Source organism: Anabas testudineus, chromosome 22, assembly GCF_900324465.2.
Source record: "Anabas testudineus chromosome 22, fAnaTes1.2, whole genome shotgun sequence".
NCBI classification, from domain to species: domain Eukaryota; kingdom Metazoa; phylum Chordata; class Actinopteri; order Anabantiformes; family Anabantidae; genus Anabas; species Anabas testudineus.
The window spans coordinates 10,036,821-10,062,943 of NC_046630.1; the positions used below are offsets into that span (position 1 = coordinate 10,036,821).

The 26,123-nt window shown below is 39.6% G+C and overlaps 4 protein-coding genes across 5 annotated transcripts; 1 reads left to right on the forward strand and 3 right to left on the reverse strand.

Annotated features, from left to right (window-relative positions):
• The first annotated feature begins 554 nt into the window (after positions 1-554).
• On the forward strand, positions 555-3,608 carry LOC113148569 (akirin-2-like). Its single transcript, XM_026340305.1, has 6 exons — positions 555-732; positions 1,049-1,228; positions 1,412-1,555; positions 2,247-2,396; positions 2,773-2,844; positions 2,993-3,608. Exons 2-6 carry the CDS (start codon positions 1,051-1,053, stop codon positions 3,001-3,003), a joined length of 555 nt encoding a protein of 184 aa, XP_026196090.1. The 5' UTR covers positions 555-732; positions 1,049-1,050; the 3' UTR covers positions 3,004-3,608.
• Positions 3,609-3,649: 41 nt separating this feature from the next.
• On the reverse strand, positions 3,650-10,351 carry orc3 (origin recognition complex, subunit 3). 2 transcript variants are annotated; one of them, XM_026340304.1, is made up of 20 exons: positions 10,219-10,351; positions 10,067-10,118; positions 9,876-9,973; positions 9,358-9,496; positions 9,061-9,165; positions 8,802-8,965; positions 8,558-8,697; positions 8,140-8,299; positions 7,545-7,658; positions 7,299-7,432; positions 6,674-6,737; positions 6,454-6,570; positions 6,227-6,306; positions 5,865-5,998; positions 5,630-5,724; positions 5,406-5,503; positions 5,183-5,324; positions 4,922-5,038; positions 4,422-4,501; positions 3,650-4,173 (listed from the first exon to the last, which is right to left on the reverse strand). In XM_026340304.1, the coding sequence occupies exons 1-20, from the start codon at positions 10,240-10,242 to the stop codon at positions 4,068-4,070; spliced, it is 2,163 nt and encodes a 720-aa protein (XP_026196089.1). In that variant the 5' UTR covers positions 10,243-10,351; the 3' UTR covers positions 3,650-4,067. The 2 variants fall into 2 exon arrangements, with proteins under 2 accessions (XP_026196089.1, XP_026196088.1); XM_026340303.1 differs by having other exon boundaries at positions 5,630-5,727.
• Positions 10,352-11,382: 1,031 nt separating this feature from the next.
• znf292a (zinc finger protein 292a) lies at positions 11,383-22,624 on the reverse strand. The gene is made up of 8 exons (XM_026340009.1): positions 22,466-22,624; positions 20,518-20,672; positions 19,658-19,736; positions 19,260-19,395; positions 18,950-19,152; positions 18,596-18,732; positions 18,034-18,175; positions 11,383-17,946 (listed from the first exon to the last, which is right to left on the reverse strand). Exons 1-8 carry the CDS (start codon positions 22,613-22,615, stop codon positions 11,797-11,799), a joined length of 7,152 nt encoding a protein of 2,383 aa, XP_026195794.1. The 5' UTR covers positions 22,616-22,624; the 3' UTR covers positions 11,383-11,796.
• An 845-nt stretch (positions 22,625-23,469) lies between these two features.
• Positions 23,470-25,293, reverse strand: cga (glycoprotein hormones, alpha polypeptide). Its single transcript, XM_026339949.1, has 4 exons — positions 25,135-25,293; positions 24,935-25,046; positions 24,571-24,755; positions 23,470-23,749 (listed from the first exon to the last, which is right to left on the reverse strand). Exons 1-4 carry the CDS (start codon positions 25,159-25,161, stop codon positions 23,675-23,677), a joined length of 399 nt encoding a protein of 132 aa, XP_026195734.1. The 5' UTR covers positions 25,162-25,293; the 3' UTR covers positions 23,470-23,674.
• Between the last annotated feature and the right edge of the window lie 830 nt (positions 25,294-26,123).

The following is a 26,123-nucleotide window of genomic DNA, read 5'->3' on the forward strand; positions in this document are numbered from 1 at the left end:
CAAGAGAACAATTTCCGCAAACATCCCATCAGCCCCTGTGGCTAATTTAAAAGCCATAAGAAATGTTCTTTTCAAGATTTAAAAACTGTAAGTGTGTGTACATGAACATGTTCTGCTGCAGCACCATAAGCAGTGTCTGCTTCCAACTGTAATAGACAAAAAATGTAAGTTTTCACAAGGGAATAAAAAGTACATTTGAGAAAAGTCAATGAACATAGTGAAGTATTTAATGATAGTTTGGATGTTATTGGTTTCTAAATTGAAGTCAACAGTTTTTTGTATAACACTGCCCCCTGTGGAATAATGAGACATTGACTTTAAACTTGTAATGATGACTAGAGCTCTGAGCTTGCTTAAAAACTGTAAATGTAATGTATAAAAAGATTACAACGTGATAATGTTGCATTCGATATTTTTGCATAATGCATAAAATAGCTAGAAATGCATCAACCTTTCGTCCACGCATCCTTTAAGTATTTCACTACATAACCCAGAATGCATTGCACCGCGTTTCACACGTGACGTCACGAGCCGGAGAAGCCGACAGCGCTTGTAGCCTCAAATGAAAAACAAGCAGCTAAGTTGCTTTAGCTAGCTCCCGTGTCCACAGCACACACTTGGCCCGCAGCCGCCCGATTATCACCTCAACTTTTGGGAAGCATTTGTTTTTGAACAACGCGAGTTGCTGAACGTCGGTCGTCGTTGCCGAATAGGCCAACTTCCCCCCAGAAGGTAAGAAACAGCTTTTATTTAAACGTCACATCGCAACGCACTCTCCTACCAGTGGTAGCCAAAGAGCTAACGTTAGCTTTGTTTTCTTTTTGATTATTGGCTAGCAAGCACAGCTAACCTTAGCTAGTTAGCTGACATTTAAATCCTCGCCTGCGCAGTATGCTAAGATGTGTTCGTCGGCGAAGTAAACAGACTTGTCGTGTCATGATAAACAATGGCCATGGTTAGCAGCTTTGCGAAATAACTAATGTTATCTCTCTATTGTTATCTTGTTTCGGTATTTTGCACCCCCCCTTCTCCCTTTAACAAACTGAAGTCATGGCGTGTGGAGCCACACTGAAGAGGACCATGGATTTCGATCCGCTGATGAGTCCCGCTTCACCTAAAAGACGAAGATGCATTCCCGTAGCTCCATCGTCCTCCTCCTCATCCCCTAGGAAATATCTTAGCATGGAGCCCTCGCCATTTGGGGAGTCGTCGTCAAGACTTAGTGCAGGTAATGTTACTTACGTCGGCCAAGTTGGCCTGCTTGTCGACGGGCCAGGCACTTTTAGCAACATGTTGAGCTCTATAGCAAACAAGCATGCTTAGCAATTAAGTTGCACTAGTGGATTCGCGTGACAGCAGTTTTGTCTTGCTGATAGACCTATGTCTTTTTTGTTGCCTTTTGTCCCTCTAGAACAAATACTCAACAACATCAAGCAAGAGTACAAACGCATTCAGAAGAGGAAGCATCTAGATGGAGGCTACCAACAGTCAGACTGCTGCTATTCTCCAGAGTCCCCTTCCCACTCGTCTACCATGAATGTTTCCAGCATGTCAGGTTAGCTGTGTAGCTGTCGGTCAGCTGACCTCCTGTATACGCTACACCACTTCACACCAATGCACAATTCAAACCTCTTTATTAAGTTTGCGATAGACACAATGCTGGGTGGCATGAGCCAACTTGTGCTCAACTGTGCTGCTGTGGTTGGGGTAAGCAGCACCAAGTTCCTAGGACCTCTCCTGCACTGTGAACACTGCATCACCGGCCAAGAAATCACAGCAGCGTTTGTACTTCCTCCACAAACTAAGAAGAGCCAGACAGAGGCACAATTGAGAGCATTCTGACCAGCTGCATCCCTGTGTCCTGCAGCAAAACCCAGCAGGACATAGTGAGAGCAGCTGAGAAGATTGTAGGTGTCTCTCTACCATCCCATTAACTTTGTTTTAACCAGTCTGAGAAGCCCATGGATTTTCCTTGCACTACTACATTTATGCAGTACATTGAGGCTGTGGCATGTTTGTATATTCGTAGTATTTTTTTGTATATGGTATTTTTGTATCTTTTGTTTATGGCTCTTATGTAGGTACCAGGGGTATTAGAGGAACTGTATGTAGAAACTATTTACTCTATATATGTAGAATTTGACTATAGGAGAGGTGGTTAGGTTAACAATAACTGTCACATGTATTCAGGCAATCACAAATACCTCATATGACATGATTCTTACATTTTTACCTGTTTTGTACAGGAACGTCCTCTGGAGGCGTTTCTCCAAGTAGAAAAGAACAGCCATTATTCACCCTCAGACAAGTTGGAATGATCTGCGAACGCCTGCTGAAAGAAAGGGAAGATAAGGTGCGGGAGGAATATGAGGAGACCATGACTTCAAAGTTGGCAGGTTTGTACAATTTGAGCAAGAAAATTCTGCTGTGCTGATCAGGACTAATCAGATTTATGAAGTAACTCAGCTAGAACCAAACACATACTAAGGGAATGTTTTTTCCTGTTTTATTTTGTTTTGTCGGATATTAGGTCTGCAATTTCTCTTAACATTTATTATCCTGGTAATTGAATGACTAAATAGTTTAAAGACCCAGCTGATTTACTATTTCAGCTCCAATATTCACTAATGCAGGAGCAGGAAACACTGCTGCATGATGCTTTGCTCAGTGATCAAATGACTTTCTGTTGTTTGCCTCACAAACTAAATTTCAATGTTGGTATGTAAGTTGTTGTGTTGTGACATGTCAATTTTAATTTCCTGTACATTTCAGAACAATACGATACCTTTGTGAAATTCACACATGATCAGTTAATGCGACGATTTGGGGAGCAACCTGCAAGCTGTGAGTTGATTCATTTTCATCTTAAATTATTTCCACATTCCTGTTACTGGCAAACTGTATGTGAATACATCTTGGATCTGGGTTTGAGCTCTGCCTTTGAAGTAATAAGTCTGGTTTCTGTATTTTATTTTATTTCCCTCCTCTCCAGATGTTTCCTGAGTGTGGCACAGAAATCTCTGCAAGACGGCATTCTCTTGCTGCAAGCTATTATGTGATCTCTCCAGAAAGAAAGAAAAAAGCTCATCATTTTAAGAGATTCAGCTTAGCTAGTTTAAATGAAACCTTTCTTACTGTGCCATATTTCTGTCTTTGGGCAAAGGTTTATATGAAGCTGTTGTAAGTTGTTACCACTCTGTTGTAAGCAACTAGGTGCTTCCCAATGTAAATCAATGGACCCTATCAATACCAGTGGCCTAAGTTCCTCCTGATGTAAGTGTATCTACCATTATCGCTCTTTTGTAATGATTCCCAGCATTCCAGGCTTTGTCACTTGTTTCTGTTTGTTACATGTAAATACAATAAAGCAGTGTAGTTTTACACAAGGTTTGCTGGTCAGTCTGAGAGCAGGTGGAAGAAGTACAGCTGAACAGAAAGAGTAAGTTTGCAGTTTGTCTTCTGTTCATTGCTTTTATATTGAGCATATAGTGGGCTGTTATTTTCCCCCTTAACAATGTTTTATTTATTTTGACTTTTGTTTGGCTGGTATCACTTTGAAACCAATGTACCTATTGGAAGGAAAAAAATAAAAACCTTTTAGGAATAAAGATTGGTTTTGGTGTATGTAGGACATTTCTATCCACTGTTAACTGAGATTTTTATTTGTCTTAACTGAAGCCAAATTGAAGTCTTTTCATTTATTATGAAGTGATATCAGAACCAGTTGTTCACAATGGGCTTTTTCTTAAGATGGTACTTTGACCACCCTCCTCATGTCCCCTGCAATCTTAAACAATTGTATGTCTTTGAGTACAATACAGTAATACCACTGCTCAGATGAGATTCAGACAACTTAACCCTTTTTGGAATAGGATACAGTTGGATTTAGGGAATAATCTGTCACTCACAAGCACAGTTACATATGACTGAGACAATCATCTTTTATTAAACGGGAAAAAAATACTTTACAAAATGTAAATCTAGGTCACACTTATTAAGTTTTACAATCAAAGGAGACAAGATCTGCAGGGGTTTCTTTTTTTTTTCGCCCCCATGTGACTGCTTGGTCAGCAGCCTCCCCAGGTGAGTCGAGCCACGTGGTCTGTCTTCTGCTTTGTGGACTTGATAAAGCCCAGAAATTCAAGCTCTGACACAGCTCGGATGAAACGCGCGCTAGAGACAAAGTTAAGGAACAATATCTGAGAATAAAATTAAAACCGACGTTCATAGAAAACTGGCACCAAATCATTTAATGTGATGTAATTTACTCAACAGAGGAACTGTTACTAGCAGGTATTACAGTAGTGTCTATCACTGTTATTCTGATTTCTAGTGTGAAATTACCTGCAGAGATAAATCTAAAATGTATATTTTCACTTTATTAAAACAGGTAAAAAGTGAAACAAGTTATGGAAGGATACTGTTTGACGTCATCCACTTTCCCAAAATTGTCAGAGTCTGGATCGTTACCCTCAGCTGCAGAAACCACAGTAGAATAAGCCTGAAAACAAGTTGAGAAGTGATGTAAAAAGAGAATGATATACAAAGATAATTATGCTTTTCTCCTTAATAGAGGTTCACTGGCAGAAATGAGTACACAGTGCCTATAAAAAGGTATTTACCCCCTTGGATGTTTCATCCTTTTATTGACAAATCAATCATGATCAATAAAAGTTAGCGACTTTGACAAAATGTTTTAAAGATTGCTTCATTAATGTCAAAGTGAGAACAGGTTTTCACAAAGTAATGTTAATTAAATAAAAATATATAAAGGTGAAATCAGTGTTGACATTAATGAGGTATTTTTCTGAATTTTATTTTATGTTGCCCACTTCAATTGACTACGATTGATTTATAATGTTAATAAAAGGACTAAACATCCAAGGGGGTGAAACTTTTTATAGGCGCTGTAGTTACTCACTTCCAGCCAGTCACAGAGGTTAATCAGCCTCCCACACTCCAGATGGAGCTTATATGCGATGCAGATATCAGGAGCAGCATTAGAGACCGACCCATCTTCTGTCTTCAGGTTTTCATTCTGAAACAAAAGTAATCAAAGTTTTTTATAAAAAAAAAGCTAAATACATCACTACATAGTAACAATTATAACCCAGTATGAGTACTTCTCGTACGTTCAGGGCCTTCTCATGCTGAAATAGTTAAACATTTGAGGTATATGTACCTGAAGATAATAGTAGGGACTGCTGAGAGCGGCCTGAATGCAGGTGCGAGGTGTGGCGTTGAGATGACGTCTCACTGTGGCAGACGAACTGTAGTAACAGACTTCATTCAGTGTGTGAGACTCTGGGGGAGACAAGTGTTTCCTGGGAAGAAGAGAGGTATTAGTATTAGTATAGTATTTAAGAGAATAAAATTGTTGCCATAGAAGTTATGATTTATCTTACTTCACTAAGTCATCGATAAAGTCAAGGGCTTCATTTCGCAGAACCTCAAATGGACTCAGTTTCTTGGATCTTCGAGACTCGTTCATCTCTAACAGTGTCTAAAATACAAGAGACCAACAGCCAAATCATTTCTATAGTACTATTTTACTACACAACAAGATGAAGAATCCCTTAATAGTCAAGCAATGTAAACAACGACCGTCATAAAAAATACTATAAGTTACCTTCTGCAGCTGGAAGAGATCGGTTTTCTTTTGAAGATTTTTCATGGGAGAGGTGATGGTCTCTTCCACAGTGGGAGACGTTTCAGCTGCAGCTGCTGCTAAGAACACAAAACGAGAATTAGTAAGAAGATATGTATGCTTATTCCACTTAGAGAAAAAAAACTTTATCCCAAGATGAACAGTCAAGGATTGAAAAATATTAAAAACAGAGCTTGACTACATTAATAATGCTTACTATCCAGCTGCTTAAGTTTGGCGAGCAGCTCCTCCAGGTGGACAAGAGCCTCCTTAATCTTCTTCGACTTGACAGGCTGCAGAATCTCTGCACACCTCTGGAGTAAAGTGATCAGCTCATCTTTCGCCAGCATCCTGGAAGGAAAACCACAGGCTTACAACTGAAATGAACAGCAGCATCTGAAATGGTCAACTTCAGATTGTGGTGTTGTTGTTAGACTGAGGATGGGTTTGTTCAGAAAGGTAAAATGTCTCCATGAAGTGAAGACTTGGAAGAACATACTGTATATTAGTAGAAACAGACAACACGGGAACAGTAGGTCACATTAGCTGCGTCTTAAAAATCTTATTATCCAGGCTTACTTCAGAAGCTTCATGGCTGACTGGTAATCCTCATTCTCCCATACATTCTTCTCAAGGCACGTTAAATGGAGTTCCCTAATCTGTAATACACAGCTTTAATGTCACATCAAGGCAAGAATAATGCACATCTACATAAAAGTAAAACAGCAGTAAAAGTAAATCGAGCTATATTATACAAAAATTCTAAATAAAACTTTTACATTGAGACCTAAAGCTGTGCGTTTTACCTGTTTTCCAAGGGGGTATCGAGGCAATGATGAGGTGAGAGTGTGGAGGCAACTCAGAATAGGATAGTAGTTTTTGTGGTATTTGTGAAGGTCCTTTATCAGTTTCTTACACACCTCCTAAAAGCAGTAACCTGCATTAGATAATGTCAGTGCAGTCATATTGACCAGTGCTGATAATCATCTCTACATGCTTTGTTTTTAGAGGTCAAACATAATGTACCTTTAAATGAGTGTCATCATTCAACAGACTGGCCTGTTCCTGAGGTTCCTGTTTCTCTATATACCTGGGAATAAAAATACACAAGTTAGACAGGACTTAAATGCCACAATTGACTGCTGAAAAAGAAAACCTACACTACACAGCAAGCCTGTAATCTGCATTTGAACACAACAAATCTTAAAGGAACAATGTGAAAGAGTTAGTGACATCTAGTGGTAAAGTTGCAGACTGATCTCAATAACCATTCCCCACCACCCCAAATGTGACCGAGTCTCCAGTGGCCATCAGGTTCAATGTCATCTACAAACTGCACCAAGTAGCAATTTGTGAATTGATAAGGTTAACTGATACTTTTAACATGAAAATGAGACCTTCTGCTTTTGAGGAAGTGTCCATTTCTGGGCTACTGTATAAAACACACGGCAGCCTCCGTGAAAGGTGATTACACACTAATGAAAACATACTTATGAATAATATATCCCTCTTAATCATACACACTGCACCTTTAAGTTACCTGTGTGTTCATCGTACGCTTACACAGCATTTACCTAGTATTAGCAATATGAGATCCTACAAAGTAGACACTAAGTCCACTGTATGTGAAAACCAAATCATGTGAATGTACCTCTTGAATGACGGCAGTTGTTTGATCCTCTCCAAGTTGCGGTGACTAAGCTGCATCACGTTAAGCTGTGCGTCCTTCTTTTTACAACACAGTACACTAAGAGGCTGGGAGTGAAAGTGCTCAAGCAGAGCGAGCTGCACAAATACAGAGCAGTTACTTTGTTATACATATGGATACCTGAACTACACATTCACACAAAGAGACGTAGAGCAGGCTGCTGTAAAGGATTTAGAAGCTCCTCTGTACCTGCACGCCTTTGATGAAGTTTCTCACTGAGAAATCGTGGTAGAGAAAGATGCTGATCAACACCTGCATCACTTTACTGTTGAGCTTAAAAGGGAAGTCATTTGTCAGGATCAACTGGAAACAAAGAGAAAAATACAATTAGCTTCATGGGATTACATAAAAAAATGATCAGTTTATTAATACTTTTAATGTAGGACAACATTTAAGTTGTAACTGCAGAGACAATAAATAATTTAGATTAATGTAAATAGTCTCAAAGTGATATACGGCAATTATATGGCACATGTGATCATATTATTGTGTTTATCACCAGTTTTAAATCCTTTAGTATTGCAGTATTGCAGGATGTAAGTAAGCAAAAAGAAAAACATCCTCACACGTAAGGCATTTGTTTTCAGGAAGCAGGTTAGAGAATGATAAGATTACATTTAAGATTTGTGCAGCAAAGCTTTGTTTCAGCTGTTTAAAAGTCACGCCACAGCCACTATACCACAGCAATGCAGTACTTGCACAAGTACTAGTGCATGTATACCACTAACTTAACAATATCTTAATGCATTTCTTTTGTACTGCCCTGTGATGAGAGTGAAACTACCTTGTCTATGACTGTGGCCAGATGTTGTGTGCAGGAAAGGGACTGGAAGAGCTCTATACAGAGCAGAGAGGACACAGAGTGAGGCAGCATGTGTTGGATGGTGCTGGGTGAAGTGGCAATACCAAAGATGAACATCAGTGGGAGACGGTCAATGTACCGACTGTGAAGAAGGAAAAAGGTTTATGCACATTTGTGATGACATTCTATTACACTGACACAAAAAAGATGAATAACAAATTCCTTTTACTCAAGAGATTTAAAAGCAGGAGACAAGTTTTTCATCAGCGTTAACAGCTTCAGAGCAACACACTCTAGATTTTTCTGGTTTGCTGAACAGATTTTAAATATGCTTCACCCTTATGTGTGGAGGCTGGTGCAAAAACAAAATAACTGAGAAACTGGTCCCTAGTTACTGTACCTGCAGATGAGTATGAAGTCTTGGAGAACTCTTGGGTTGAAAGCCTCTAAATCTTTGAAAATAACTACAACAGGAGGCTGCTGCTGCTCATCTTTGACAGGAGAACTTCGCTTTTTTCCAGGAGTACCAGAGTTGGATTTCTGAAAACCAGTGAAAAAGGGACTGATTTCTTTCAACTGATCTAAGTTATTTTAAGCACCTATTGTAAAATCACGTACACTAATAATATTCTATGCATTCCCACCTTTGTTACTGTGTTGTACCAATCACAGAGTGTATTTAGGGAGCAGTGCACGCTCTTGTGGACCTGACCATTGGTCTGCTCAGCTGCCTCCTCTTCATCGTCATCCACAGCCACAACTGTATCCATCAACCTCTCCAGAACTCTCTTCATCAAATGCTTCAATGCTAAAATGATGAAGCAGAACTATGTAATTAAAAGCTCAAACTGCTAAAGGAACCTGACAAAACATTTCCTATATTTGTACTATTAATCACCATACCTCCACACTCTTTGGCCTGCACAGAGGCCACGTGAGGAGTGACAGACTGCTGGAGCAGCTCAGAGAGACTCTGGAAGGTCATGTCATGATCTGGGACATTCACACCTAAGGACGACATGAAGGCAAAACAAAGCATGTGACACTTAAATCAGGCTTTGAGGAAGAAGAAACAGGTACAGCAGAAGACTGATGAAAACACAGACAGTGGAAATACTTAGCTTCCATTTTATCCTGGATTGGCTGATGTAAAGACAGTCAATCATTAAATGTCAAATGTTAGCATCGCCGCCAACATACCAAGCACAAGGGCTGCTGTGGGAATCTCACTGGCCCTCATCTGTAATGCCCAGTCACTGTGCTGACGAGTGGAAGAGCACTTCCTAGTGAAGTCCAGCAAGCTGTCCAGGATTTTCCTGTTGAGTTCATCCTGTAATACCTTACAAACATTAAAAAGAAATGTTAAACACATTTGTTTTCCAGATTTAAATACACACACTGTTTATGAGGTCATTATTGTTACTCCCTGTCTCCAAAAGAGATTAACAACAGCATAAAATAACTAAAATAAATAATAAGTAGGGTTTGATGGATTGGAGGTGAAAGATTTCCTGTTGTTGTTACACGGCCTTGTTCATTATCCATGTTTGCTGATGATGTTTAGTGCACTTTAAAAATGTATTTAGGTCTAATAATAGGTACGGCAAAGCTTCACCGTCCTTCATGATTGTACACATACACAATATTTTAGTGCAAAGTAAACAACTTCACAACAGTAAGGGTTTTTATTGCAGTCATGCTGTTAAATCTGTTCTTACCTCTGTGTCTGTTTTTATTTTGTCCCATAGATCCTGACACAGTTTGAATCGTACGTCACTGTTTTCAGCCCCTTCACAACCATCAGAGAAATAATCCTCTGTGGAGAGATGTCAACAATGTGTTTATAAGTTAACAGGTCATGTGAACTGTCAGTTCATTGAATATTTGGATTAACATGACGTTAACTCACTCGGACTCAGCGTCTTTCTCTTCTTAGCACTTGGCTTGAAAACAAAGCAGCCCTGAAACACCAACCACCATAAGTCACAAACTCCACTTTGATACGATAGTTTATGAAGCGACACGTCTCATGCAGCCTAACGTCAAAGCAGTGAACGTTACCTTTGATACAGAAGAAGTCGACATCTCAGTCTCAGCTACATAAAACCACAGGTTGGCTTTAAATGAGTCTTTCTAACTGTGAAATGTCGATTTGACAACACGCTGGCGTTTCACGTTGAAAACTACTTCCCGCCAACATGACGTTTCCGGAACAGGTTGCATTCAGCAAAACAAAAGGCTCCACTCGTGTGTTCATGTTTTTCAACTTTTATTTCATTGGGCTTGGTTTAAAAAAAAATGCACGTCTTAACGAACGTTTTAACTATCGCACCTCTTACATTTTACTGTCTCCCATTATTTTAGTCTAAGAACATTATTCCTCTCGGCGGTTTTCATTGTGAAGGACTTTTGTTAACATGGCTCATCTTGAACATGCACTAAAGAGTCGACATGCCGGTTCCTGGTGCTTATAATGAAATTAAAATATGTATTATACAAAACTGTAATACTGCATTAGCTTTAAATCTTTATATCAGCAAGTAAATTTAACTTTTTGTCACGTATGTTGTATAAAGTAATAATAACGCTATAATACTTTGTGATACTTCAGCTCAGGTGTACTATATACAATTTTGAGGAGTATGTGTGCTTTTAATTATTTATTTACTCAACTACAATTTAGAGGAAAAAATATTGTACATTTCTACTTCACTATTACATCTGTGGACTTTTAATAAAAACTACAACAAATTAAAAAATGGTCATATTATTATGGACAGTACATAAAAAGATTAAAATCAGCAGCCATGCTGTTTTTGTTCCACACAGGTCTCTACCGTAACAGTAAACTTTGACTCTATTTTTTTATTAACTATATTAACTTACTATTCAACTACTAGAAATTATTTTCATTTTTAAAATGTTGTCAAACACATCTGGTATAGACTTACACTTTAAAATTATTAACAGCATCAAGGTCAATAAATATATATATATATGTTTAAAATACATTGATTTATTAATGGAGTTCTGGCAAATTAAGTCCTGCAAAATGACTAATTTAACTAATGCTTCTTTAAAATTTAACCAATTGCATCATGTTATTGTGGGACATTGTAGACAGCTAGACCTCTGTACTGTAAATCAAACTAAACTACAATAATCGCAAAGAGAGAGAGAGAAACACCACAGCTGCAGACGATTCCTTACAAAAAGAACCAGTAACATTTTATTGAACACTTTGTGGAAGACATGTAAATATTACAGATAGGTCTACTAGTGTTGAAAAAGGATAAAATAAATACAAACGGAACTTGAAATCCCATAGGGATATATAAAAACATAGTTTTTCTTTAAAAGTCTCCATTTAGCAAAAGAAAAAAAAACATCTTCAGTACTAAGCATAAATACAAACATGATTCTAAAATCTATGCCCTATAGATTACCTGGTTATTATAACTAACATACATACTTAAAATCATCCGAGACATTTTTTTATTAAGTACAAAATAGGCCATTTCATTGTTACTGTGACCATTACTGTTAAGAGTTGGAAATCTGATGCATTATCAAACAAACCATTCTGCAGCATAACTTCTCAAATCCTGAGTGAGACTGAGTTAAAAACAAAATATTAAGCTATGATCCGCTATAAAGCCACTTTTTTATTATGACTATGGGCCTCATGTCTTGTAGCTGCTTTAGCAGAAGATCAGCACCGTCTGAAAATGTTTTATCCATGACAATCTTGACATTACTCACTGATTTGAGATTTAGGGGATTTCTGAAGTCTACAAGATTTTCACAGCCTCTAAATTCATCAGTTATTTTATTTTTCATTGCAATTTTTTGTTTGTGAGTTAGTTGTCTTTTGGACGGTAGTTCAGCACTAGATTTGTCATTTAATTTGCGTTTGGAAGGGTGAGTTGACTCGGAGGTTTCCAAAAACTTAAGGAAGGAGTCCTCAAGACCTAAAGGCTTGAAAGACCCTGGCATAACCCCGTCATCACATTGTTCTTGGGCTGAAGGGGTACCAGGATTTGAGTTCTCTCTTGAACTGTTAACAGTCGAACGGTTTCTAAGTGTCTGCATCCTCTCCGGACAAGCTGGTGTAGGTTGTGCAGGTTTTCTGGGACGGCCTCTTTTAGCGCCTCCTTCTGTCCCAGTGGAAGCTTGTGATTCTGCACTATCGTCGTTGGATAGCTTGCTGTCTTCCTGGCCTATTCTATCCACCAACTCATCCGTCTTCTGGTCACTGGGCTTTGCACCTTCTTCTGGTTCCGTCTCCTCAGAAGATGAGCCTGACGCTCCCTCGGATTTCTCTGCATCTTTGAATCTGGAGCGTGAGTACTTTTTGCAGAAAATGAACTGACTCCTCTGGTCTTCAATGTATCGTTCTGTGAGGCCATGAGTGGTGTAATGCTTAAATATATTTCTTTCAGCCCGCTCCACTGCATCACAGCCTACGATCATGCATGGGTACTGCAGGGCGGACTTCTTGGTGCACATGGCTGATGCCTCTTCGTGGGATTTTAGTGTCGGTTTTCCAAAACTAGTCCAATGTTCAATGGACTTTACATCTTTCTTTTTAGTGTTCTTCTTCTTCACTTTGAATTTGTTTTCTACGTTCTCTTTTCCATTGGTAACCCCCGGGAAGAGGCCTACAGATTTTGTCCTTCTTCCGTCACTTGTTTTTGGATCATAAACATAATCATGCTTCTTGATCAGGTGACGGAGGAGGTTTGATTTTGTAGTGTAAACACGGTCACATGCTTCATACTCACACCTGAATGTTGGGTCAACTGAGCCACTCTCAGAGATGGCAATTTCTTTGTGGTAATTCTTAATGTGCTCAATATATTTTTCCACAGAGTTGAAGGGGAGAGCACATTCTGGCCGGTCACAGTTGAAAGTCCCTATGGTCATGCTAGCCATCATGGCAGTAGCTTTGTCACGGGTGAATTTGTGAAGTAAGAGGTAATGTTGCACTAACCTAGTGATTCCCATGAACACCCTTGAACAGTTTTTCACTTGACACCTGACTTCATTATCTTTTACTAAGTTTTGAGTGTCATCCTCTCCATTTGTAACATTAGTCTTTTCAGTGTCTGTCTCAGGCTTGGTGGCAGGCAGGGATGCTTGATGCATGGCCCTGTAGTGAAGAATCAAATTGTGCTGGATAGTGAATGCTGCAGTGCATCCTTCATGAACACAGCGGTATGGTCTATATGGACTGTAGGCATTATCTGTGTCACACATTTTGAGGCTCAACCTCCTTTGAAGTTTCTCTTTCCTCTGGGATTCATCCTTTGTGGGTGTGTTCTTGGAACTGCTGGGTTTCTCTGGGGAGGATGAAGCAGATCCAGAAGGAGGGCTTGGCTTTGGTTCTTCTACTTTTTTCGGTGTTGCATCCGATCGTACTCGCTCCTTTGCTTTGCCACCTGGACTTAGTTTGTCTTTCAAGCTAGATTTCTGCTGCACATCTGGACTGTGATTTACACCAGCCACTTTAGCTTGCTCTGGGGTTTGTTCAGGAGCTGGTGCTGCCTCACCAAATGAGCTGTCACTCAGATAATTTTGAGGCGATGGTAGTTGTGTAACAGTCGATACATCACGTGCAAAGCCCTCTTTTACTGCATCTCCTGGTGAAGTGATTTGAGGAACTTCTGAATTGTTTTCATTGTCTGTTTGAGGTGCAATTGCAATGTCAAGTGGTTCTTGTTTTATAGCAGGTGTTGTAACTACAGACCTTGTGAGGTTGGCGCGAGCTTCAGTGGTTGCACGGCTAATAAAAGCATCGTCTTTGTTAAGTCTAAATGCACGCCTGTTTCGAGCACTGATCCTTAGCTTCTGCATTTCTGCCTTTGACAATCGATGAACTTTTTCATAGTGAATTCTCAATCCCGTTGTTCTGGTGAAAGTTTTTGGGCAAATCTGACAAGGATATGGAGACAGCTTGGACGGTGTTCTTTTTAGTTCTTCTATCATTTCACTAGAGTAATCATGCATTTTGCTCAAGTGTTTAAATAATGCTTCCTTTGTCATGAATGAGTACTCACAATCATCCTGTTCACATTTAAAAGGTTTAGGTACCTTTTCAGAGGGCCTGTCCTCACTTTTACTGAGTATTTTACTTTTTTCAGTGTTAGGGGCTGTATTACAATGACTGACATTTTGCTCTAAGGACAGTGCACTCCGCATTTTCCCCTGTGCAGCCTCAATTAAATCCAACCTTTGAAAGGCATGTGAAATTTCCATCAGGTGATCCTCTTGATACGGTACAGTGAGGGCTGGATTAGCCAAATCTACTGCCTTCTCTTGCTGGGTTTCAGAGGAAACTGAGAAGGAGTTTGAATATTCTGTTATATTTGTATTTTGGGGCTCCTGTTTTAACATCACAGGTGAAGTCAGAGTGGTCAAGCTACAAGATTCCTGTGAGAAATCCCCATTTGGCATGTTATAAATTGTTCCATTAGTGTCAGGGACATGCGGATCATTGAGGAAATCAAGAAATGATGTTGGCAGATCAGCCGTCAGGTCGATTTCATCTAGAGGTCTGCACTGTGAGCGTTTAGACAGATGACCTCCAAGAGATTTGGTGCTAGTGAACTCTCTGAAGCATCTCCTGCAAATGACTTTACCATCCTTAAAAATTGCCGGCCATTTGGTCCGCTTGCTTAACCTGCTGCGTTTCCCTTTCTGCATTTCAGGGTCACCGCTCTTTTCATCTGAGGGATTAGCCTCACATTCAGCATTAGGACAGTCCTCTTCGTAAGGGAAATCTGTGTGAACGACACTATGTGGATTGAGCATGCCATCTGCAGAGTTGTCCCTCTGATCAAAACCAGTAGCTGACATATTCTCTGTTTTAATGATTTCAGTTGTAGTCTTTGATGCAATATGGGCCTCAGGGCTCAGACACTTCATGGGTATATCAACTGATGAGCCTTGAGTAAGACAAGAGTTTTCACTCGGAGCATACGGAGGATGGAAACTTCCTTCAGGGACGCTGTCCATGGTTGAGATACTGTTTCCATTATCCAACTGTCCTGTCATATTTGCACTACTTTTTCTCACATCTACACCTTCTGCACTTCCCTCAGGATGCACAAGTCCAAATTGATGCCCTCCGTTATGCATTTGTCCTCCATTGTCAAGCATCAGAGAACTTGACACATACTGAGACATCAAACTGGAATCAGAAGGAGCATGTGAAATAGAGGGACCGTGTATAGCTGCCACTGAATGATCTCTATCAGATGGGAGAGATGCTGTAGTTTGATAAGGGTCTGCCTGCCACTGAGGATAGCTGCGGGAGGGATACTCATTCATGTTAAAGGCATCTGGATAGCAGTTATTCATTGGAGGAGAAGACCATGACTGGGAAATGTCTGACTGCATCATCCCCCCAGAACTGTTTGAGTTTCCCCATGATGGGTACAGTGTAGGGTTCACCATTGGAGTGATAGGCACAGGCTCCATCGATCCAGGATAACATTGGGCAGGGGAGGTTGAGCATCCCACTGGGTAATCCATTTGCTGTATCCCAGGTTTGTTGCATAGTATTCCTGGCTGATTGGACAGCCTGTTCCCCAGGTTCTGAGACTGATTTGGTGAAGCTGGTCCACTTGGTGCTTTCTTTGCTGTAATTTTTGCCACTTTGTTATATTTCTTTGCCAACTTCCAGTCTTCAAATATCTCAGGATGTTGTTTTTTCACATGTCTAGACAAGCTTTTGTTTGTACTGTATGCCCTGGTACAGTCATTATATGGGCAGCAATGCAGGTTCTCGTCCGTGCCAGCACTAACAGCAGGTGTGCTGGAAGGATAGCCTTGTAGTGAGCAAGGAATTTCGGTCTTAATTTGACTCGCAGAAATTATCTGTGGTATCGCTTTTGGAAATTCATTAGCTTGTACTTTATGCTCCTCAGCCTGCTGACTTGTTGCTGGGTTTGTTGCACTGGGAACAGGATATACTGAAGGAATTTCACCTTGCCCAGCCACATTGTGTTGCACCTGTGGAGCCTCAGGTGGTAGTGTTGTATCAGCTGGTGCTGGAGTGGTGTTTGTCAGTGGAGTGTAACATTTCTCTGGGTATTTTATTTCAGGCTCTCCCGCTGAATTCAGCATGCTTTCAATTGAGTGTTTTACTCTCACTGGAACAGGCTCTTTAGCAGCCTCTGGTGATCTACATGGTGATGTGTTTGCTTTTGATGCTTCCTTCATATAAACATCTATATTAATTTTTTCAACGCAAGTAACGGCAGAGCAAGTGTCTTCTTTGCTCGAGGGAGTCTCAGGTAGTGGCCCTATATTTTGAGCTACAGGAAGGGTTTGATTTGCAATGGGCAAACTGTTTACTACATCATTTGTACTATGATTCTCTTGGTGAGACAAAAATTGAGACTGTGAGTAGAATATTTTGCCACAATTATCGGTTTGACAGGTGTATGTAAGGTAATGTTGGGCTTCGTGATCATACAACAGATAGGCCTCACTGAAAATCTGGCCACAGTTAGGGAACATGCACTGGGCCTTAAATTCTGAGTGTGTTTTTCGATGCATAAGAAGCTCAGAATTGGAGTTAAAATTGGCCTTGCAATCCAATTGTATGCAGATGTATGGTTTGCTGCCACAGTGCATCTGCAAATGATCATTAAGATGTCTGACATTAACAAACTGCCGTCTGCAATACTGGCACACTACTTTCTGTTTTTGTATCTCTAAAAACCTCATGGCCTCTTCATCGTCCTTGTGAGATCTGACATGAGCCATGAGGTTACGGAAAAACTTAAAAGCCTTGGAGCAGTTTTTAACAGGACAGAAACAGTCTTGGCTTATCTGTGTGTCAGATGTAGTTTGTTCTGGCTTAACTGGAGAAGCCAATTGCTCACCAATTTGAGATTCAATTTTAACAGGGCTCATGTTTGTCTTGGCAGCAACTTTTAAGTTTTTCGATGGACTTTTGGGGGACTGAGGTGGTTTGGTTACCTTCCTTGCGGCTTTCATTGCAGCTAGTCTTTCTTTGCAAGATTGCTTTACATGTGATGCTACATGTGGCTCTAACACTTCCCTACTTTCAAAACTGTCTGCACAAATTGGACAAAGATATACTCCGTCTTTGAAATGCTTCTGAGCGTGTCGAACAATTCTGTGACCCAAAAACTCCTTGTCACACAAAACACAATACTGCATGTAGGCTCTCCAATTTCTGAATCGAGCAGACACAAAGCCCTGCTCCCGAAGTTTTTTAGCCTCTCTGTTTTTTTCTCTTTCGTCTGTGATTTCATTGAGTTCATTTGTAGTGGTTAACAGAAAATCCTCCAAGTCTCTGTATTCAGGGAGCTTGCCAAGAGCACTTTCCACCTCTTGTTCATCTGTGTCGTTGAGTGTGTCAATAGATGACACAATAGCTGCCTCCTCACCCATCAGTGCCAAGCAGTTACGTTTCAGTGTTTTCCAGTCCCAGAACTCAGGATCAAAAGGCCACTGTGTCTTCAAGGCCAGCAGTAACTCACAGCGTAAAGAATTGGGCACCGGTAGACTCCCATCCTCCTCAGGCTTTTGGTCAGGTTCATTGTACAGCGACTCCACAGCATAATACGAGTCAACAGTAGGCTGGAGGAGGAACTCCGTCAGCTGGCATGCACGCTTAACCTCAAGATCACTTGGCAAGAGGCAGGAAATAGTTTTGCAGATGGTAGACTTGCTGTCCTTATGGTCAGTGGAGGTCATTTTCAGAGCTTGAATGCACATTTCTACACACACTGGAAGTCCTACCTCTCCAACCTACGGAAATAAAAAAAAGTCATATTATCAATTTAATGACTAATGATTCTGGTATCAGCTACAAAATTGGTGGGCTATTTTTCTTACCTCATTTTGGATTACTTTAATTAGAAACAGAATGTGACAAACGCTTCTGCAGCGTAGAGCCATCTCCTTGCTGTGTCCAAGGAAAGCATCAGCAGACGACTCTAAACGCATGAGTAGCTTACTCCAGAACAGCGTAAGTTCCCTGGAACAACGTCACAAACACACCTTTTTAAAATCTGAGATCATTTTTATCAGTTGATCTTCAGATCATACTTTGATTATTCATTTCATATAAAACATCATAAAAACAATGAAATACACTCATCACAATTTCCTAAATCCCAAGCCCCAACATCTTGCTTTGACTAAAACCCCAAAATAATTAATTTTCCATTTTACTAATTCCCTTCAGGACATAATAAAGTTTATCTTAGCTTAATTTATGTAAAACCATTAAAAACTGGTATTTCACATCTAAAAAATTGCAAACATAAAATAATTTATTTTTGCTGGGAAAATAATACATGAATAATCATAACATGAATAATCTATTCTGTTCCTACACTGCTGTCAAGAGTATGTATAGTTGTTCTACAACGGTTTATCTGAAACAAACACTCACCAGGCACAGTAAACATCTCCCTGGAGAAGCTGTCGCTTGAGAAATGCAGAACATAAGCAGAGGGCTCCTTTCTCATCTCCATCTGACTCTAAGTTGCAGATCATTTCAAGAGCATCTTTGCAGTCTATTGATGCAATCTGTAAGGGAAAAAGATAAGAAGAAAATCTGTCACATGTATCATTTTAGTCATTAAATATACATCAAGTACTAACAATTAGTGAGTTTTATTTGTTGGATTCAGTTTTAGTTTTGAGAAATAATAGTCTATTATGTTAAATTTTTAAATATAATATTACACTTAAATTACAACACTTTATCAACAATCAAACTGTGCTGCTATGTGTCATTTCCTACCTCCTCCATGAGTTGCTCCTGACTTTTTGTCATGCAGATGCAAAGCAGGTACGTTTGTTTGAAGTTGCCTTTTCCTTCATATCCGGGATACTCTGAGCACACTTTTGCAAGGACAGCCGCTTTGTCAACACTGTCCACTTTGATTAGGTGTTTTATTCGCATGGTAAGAAGTGTAGGACCTTCCATCTCAAGATATTCGTGAACTAAGAGAGAGACATAAAAACACAAAACTCATGAACAATTTCAAACAATTTCAACTGTACATGTTAGTGTTGTGTGTCTCCGGAATCAACATAGAGTGAGGATTTACCTTGCTCAATCTGAGGGATTTGATTGGACAAGATGCTGCTTAGAGTAGTATTGGACCATACGCCATCCTGCTGCGCCAGAACTGAGAGTAGGCAAAGCTGTGTGCTCCCACTTTCTTGCAAAAGGCTGTGTGCCAACTGCAACACAAGACAAATATATGTGTTACTAAAACTTAAAAAACTAAAATAGTCACACTTTGTCAATTTGAGTCAGCTGTATTTAAAGATGCTGCATTTCTAATTTTACATGTCAGGCCACGGAGTAATACCTTTCACCCTATATGCTTTTATTACTAATCCTGAGTTGAACCATTCTAATAATAAAACAACCTTTTCATTCCTTATCACTGCAATAATTCACTAGAAAGAAAAATCCAGTAACAACCCTCAGGATACTGACCTTCATGGAGGACTGAAACTCCTCCCATAAGGCACCAGGAACATGCTGGGGCAGTAAGAGCAGCAGCTCCGCACAGCTCCTGTAAATGCAACACAGTCATTTGTTTAAGCAACATTTAGGTCAAGGATGTGCATACACTTCACAAATAGCCGTATAACAATGTCTCTTCACAAGCTGTGGCCATGATTTAAGTTTAGGAGTTATTGAATTTCTTTTCACATGGCAATACAATAGTAATAAACCTGGATGTCCCAAATGTGTGAATTTGGAATTGAGCTGAAATTAGGTTGCATCCTTGACATTAATTATAGTTGACTTTGATTCCCTTCTTTGTGTGCATGTGCTACACTTCCATGTGCAAACTTTATTCTGCAGCTCTTCCCAAATATGTCAAAGCTCCCCATGAGGTAGCCTACATTTCTACTCTGAATTACAGCCTCAAGGACTTTATCTTCATAACTACTTCTGGACATTGTGTGAATAGCTAAGTGTTTGAAGACTATTTTTCAAACTTTTCATGTCGAAATTTCCTCTGGGTTAGTTTTTTCTATTATGTCAAACACTATGAATCTATCATTTAATTTCAAAACTGATTATAGAGTGCATATGAAAAGTATTTCCTCACACAAACACACTTAAACTAGTGGAGCAAAATGCAAAAAAGCAAACAAAGTGCTGTGTCTATTGAGTCCCCATCCAAATTGTTACAAACCATTCTGTGTTATACCAAACACTAAAACTTGATTATGACAATTTAACAAACCAACAATTTCAGTTTTACATTATGACATTAACATATGAAATGCACGGTAAACAAATTTTAAAATATAAGTGACACCCATATCAGAGTTGCTACTCACAGTGCTAACTTTTCAAGTAGGAGTGGCACGTTTTCACATTCGGAGGAGAGACAGGAAGCTGCCTTAGCAAAGCTGAGGATGGCCACAGTGTAGACCTCCAGCAAAGGCAGTGGATCCTCATCAGTTTTCCAACGTCCGGCATGTTCCACAAGGACCTGGAAAAAACATTAAAATAAAAGGCAACAGAATAAAGGTAAAGTGATGTCTTCAAGTTAAAGTCAGCTGCTGATTTGGCACATGTGAGTTAGAATGACTTCTAATGTATATAAATAATAATACAAGTGCAAAGTTCATAATAAAGTGCAGAACATTTTCTTTTTCCAGCATCTTTAAAGGAGCATTTTGATTTTCTCTATTTTATATTAGTATTAACTGACCTTCTTTCGGATTTTGTGCAACCGGGTGGATAAGATGATAAACTGTGATTTTCTACCATTTTATAGACTAAAATAATTTGAGCAATGTGAGGAGTTGCACATTTTTTTGACCAACAAAATTTAACTAAATTAAAACTAATCATTAGTGAAGGTCAATGATCACCAGCAGATTATAAAAAATCACATCCTTAATTTGCTAACTAGATAACTATCACGTTTTATTTATACAGTCCACACGTTTGTATTTGTATAGGTGTAATAACATGTGCATGAATTATGCTTAGCGAAGCCCCTTTATCAATAATATAGACCAAACTAAATTTGGCTTTAGTGAAATACCACCAGGTTTCAGGGCAAACTATTGCAAACAATCAGGAACAAATAAATACATATTTACAGTTAAATTAGATACTCTTTACATATTTGAACCAAGTGCTTAAGACAACACAGGACAGAAGTTGTGTGTTTTCTCCTCCTCACTCTCCTGCTTCCTAAACCTGCATCAGTGGAAATCCCTCCATTTCTGTTACACACGATCCTCGCAGATGAATGACTGTGATTGCTGCACATGTAAAATACAGATTCATCTCCAGCATGATTTTAACTGCACACACTCCGTCCGCTTTTTGTTTTTTTCTTGAATAACTTTTGCGTTGCATGAGTTCCTCAGAACCGGTTCTTGAATGTGGAACAGATCCAAACTAACTATCATCTCTCGCTAATTTACTGCAGCGACCGTAATCTGTGCTGCATCGCAGGTAAATGGAGACCTCGCTTTATATTTACGTGGTCAGGACAAATTAATGAGGAGGATGTGTAATGGAGTCAGTGACCACTGCCTCACTTTTCCTTTTAAATCACTGCCTCAACCAGCTGCGGGCAGATCGGCTGTTTTAACACTGACATCTACTCCACATATTTGTCCTTTGGCTCGTTATACGACAATAATAACCATCTCCGGTGATGTGGTTAGCTGGATTAATTAGTGCAAAAGGCCTGGGCTAGCACCTTGAAAAGATCATTGATCTTTCGGTACAATAAAACAGCTTCACAAAAATAACCCATTTCTACACCAAGCTAAAAACCTAAACAATCGTGCGCGTTATAACGATTGAATGAGGTTTTCTCCAGCGAATTCAACCCTGTAATTCAGTGCATATCAGTGCAGTCGCACTGTAAAATCTCGCTAACGTAGCTATCCATTTTTTGCACAGCATGACCACTGCACAGGACAGGGGGACCCTGCATACCAGCTAGCAACATTCATCTGCTATTAGCCATCTGGCCTGGAAAATACGAGTAATGCATGCACATTGCGCGCACACTCGTGGGACTTCTCGGCGCATGGACGGTCACACTTTGCAAATAAGTGTATGCCACAGACTAACATCGTTGATAGAACAGCTGTAAACTACAGGGGAGTTTTTTTCCTCATCTTCAAATGCCAGGCAGCTAGCTCGGCAGCTAGCTCCTTAGCTACATTGTTGTAGCAAACGTAGACGCGCATCCTCGGCCAGGAAGCCAGAGGGGCTGCAGGCTGCCCTGGATGGGCAGCAGGAGAACGGGCTCACCTGGCAAAACTCCTGGCAGAAATGCAGGGAGGCTTCCAGCGTAGACTGCGAGCTCTCTTTCAACGCCGTGGTCAGACCCTGGAACCTCTCTCGGAGCTCCTCAAAAGCTTTTCGTGTGTCATATTCCTTCTCTGTCTCCCCCTCCGCCATCTTCACAACAATCACGACCGCGTACGCACAGATGTTACGCTGCCAGACCAGCACACGCACGCGCACGCAGGGGGGAGGGGAGAGCACACAGTATGCTCCACATATCCCACTACACTTATCCCACCCTGATGTCAACAAAGCATGCGTGACTTTGCATCACACAAAATCACACACTGCACACAGGTTGGACCTGATATGTTTGCCCATCAGCCAATCTCAGTATGACTGGATTTCCAGATTTCCTCTACATACAAATTCACCTAATCCATGCTAAGACACTGCAGGACATGTATGACCATCAGCAGTGAGTATCATCACACCACTAACAGAGTATATTATATTTTTAGAAATACTTGTATCATCCCTGGATGTGCACATCACATAGAGTGCAGCATCAGTCTCAAAACAGCCATTGGTTCAGTGTGACTTGTTTTAGGACACTTACAGGACGGAAGCTGCATATTACCATATCATTACTAGTGATGATCAACTGTTATGATTATGTTTCTGAAATAGGCCAACCATTACCATATAGTTTCAATACATAGCCTCAAATGATGGCTAAATGTGTTTGCACAGCAGTATAGCAAAATGTGAAATGACATAACCTTAGCGTGTACGCAGTTGTCACAATGTTCATATCCAAATTTTTTGTGAGCCTTTGTCATCCATGTTGGTTCAGATTTTAATTTCAAAGCTTTTGTTAATTGGCAGTCCATCATAAGTAGTATAAGCCTGTAATTAACCTCAAACTCACATTTCACAAGTGTGTTACATTAAAATAATGTAGCAGATGCTTTTGCCTAAAGGAAGTCACACACTCTTCGAAAACTACTCCCACACACACACAAACCGTAATGCATGGACATTTAATGTAAGACACAGTAAGTATGGGTGCACATTTTAATTGCTTCCTCTACAATACAATCTTCAATCTACAATTTATTATACACATCTATTAACTTAATATATAGACACACTACACACCACAGACATAGAATTGCTACAAAAATATTATCTGGCAACACAACAACAAGAATGGTCTCCAGGTTCCATCTGTCATATCTTGTGAAAATAGCAGGTGCTGCAGTGGCAGCTTGTATGGTTTCTCACCCTTATGCCCGCCACCTCTGTCTAAAAGAGAAACAGATGCAAAGGAAATAACTAGAGTGAATATCAACACTGTCACATCAGTCTTCACCATACGGTAAATGTAAACATTAATTTTAGCAATGTGAGGAGCTGCACATTTTATGACCAACAAAATGTTACAAAATTAAAATTCAATAATTAGTGAAAGTTACTGAACATCAACAGATAATTTATCAAAATTAAAACACCAAAACAAGAATCAAATAGTCAATCATAAGTAGGTATCCTGCATTAAAAGATTCTCTTTAAGTATTGTCAGCTAAATGTACTGTCAAAAGCAAAATAAATAATTTTGCTGATCTTATGACAGATACAATACTACATTAATCAGTAGTTTCTGAGAGAAGCCAGGTCCCCGCAACACTTCATACAAGGATACGTAGGACACAAGCCGGTGTTTGTAACTACAAAAGCTGTCACATGAATGGTGTAAAAATCTGATCTCTTGCTCTGAAATATAAATTATTAGCAAAAACTGCAAGTATTCAAGATACAGGTGTCACAACTCACTTTTGTTTCTAGGACTGATTATTGATATTTCCAAAATAAAATGACATATACAAAAATGTAATTAATTTGGAAACACAACTGACAATGATTATGGAAATTAAGTTTTATCTGAGAAATGTGGAAAACATTTTTAGAGGACAATTTAGCTTTTAATAATGAATGTAGAGGTTGATCCGTGGACATAGTCAAACTAATTCTTGAACATTAAACTACCAGGACAACTCACTCATGGCACATTTGAATATTACTGTAGTCTACAGTATAAAGAAAGTCTTTTGTAGTTTCAGAAGTACCTCGTAACTGTGCTTTGCAACACAGCACGTTGCCTCTGAGGTGATGTTCTTTGGAATCGTCATCGTCTTCATGGCCTTGAGGGGTGTTGGGTACGCTCTGGAGAAACAGCAGCCCATGCACTGGTAAATCGGACGATCTCTTGAGAAAACACTGTTCTTTTTCAGAGTGCATTCCTCACAGCCCACTAGAGAAAGATGGTAATAGTTTCACAGAGTTAAAACTATCACAGGATCACAATGCACAACCTTTAAGAATACAGACATGCACAATCTGAAAATACAGTAGGTAAGATCTGTCTTATAATAATAATAATAATAATACTTGGGATAATATACAAATATTTGAATTACAAACTAATCTTACCGTTTGAGAAGTCATTGTTGGGGTAAGAGTCTGCTATGTACAGAAGAAAAGACAACAGGAGAAAAGACAGTCCAGCTGATTTCACCGAGCCCATTGTCACGACAGCAGTAACCTAGAGACAAAAAGGAAAAGGTCAATGAAAAATGTATTCAATGAAAGACCTGTCAGTGAGCAAGTCATAGATGGAGGTAAACCATTACCATGTTGAGAGAATGTCTTCCCTTCATTGTGCCTCTCTACAGGTCTCCTTTATACTGAGAACCTTTGCTTCAGCTCATCTCATTTATACCAGTGTCTCTGGCAACATCCTGGAAAAGATAAAACCTACCAACCTTATCAATGATCTCACTGACGTCCAGGGCACAGCTTTTCTCATAATCCCTTTATAGCACAGACACAAGGGAAGTCAAAACATACTTCCATCATCCTTCCATCCTGACTATGGATGATACATATAATCCATGGGTTTTTGTTACTTGGCAACGGAAGGTTGTTATTATTTCACAGCAAAATAAGGGTCATTAGTTTAGGTTTTCTCGGTCATTTCAGTGAATTGCAAGAGCAACATTCATCACTCTACAGACTTGGACCAAATTATTGGCACCCTTTCTTCAAGGAAAGAAAAACCCACAAAGGTCATTGAAATAACTTGAAACTGACAAAAGTAATAATAAATAAAAACTTAACTGAAAAATTAACTCACACATTGCTTTTGAGTTGTACTTCAAAAGAAGTAAAAAAAACTAAATTAAATTAATGAAACTGACCTGGACAAAAATGAATCTCTCAGTGAGACGGACTGCACCTGTCGACAGGTATTTTGTCTCACTCCTTATGAGCAAACTGCTCCAGCTGTCTCAGGTTTGAAGGTTGCCTTCTCCACACTGCATGTTTCAGCTCTTTCCACAGATGTTCAATATGATTTAGATCAGGACTCATTGAGGCCACTTCAGAATGGTCCAATGATTTGTTCTTAGTCATTCTTGGGTGTTTTAGCTGTGTTTGGGTTATTATCCTGTTGGAGGACCATGACCTGTGACAAAGACCAAGCTTTCTGACACTGGGCAGCATGTTTTGTTCCAGAATACCTTGATAGTCTTACTTATAGTCTAACTTAGTGGAGTCCTCCTCAGTCGTCTTCTATTAAGTCCACTTTAATCTCCTAAGACAATTCTCTGTTTAGTTTTCT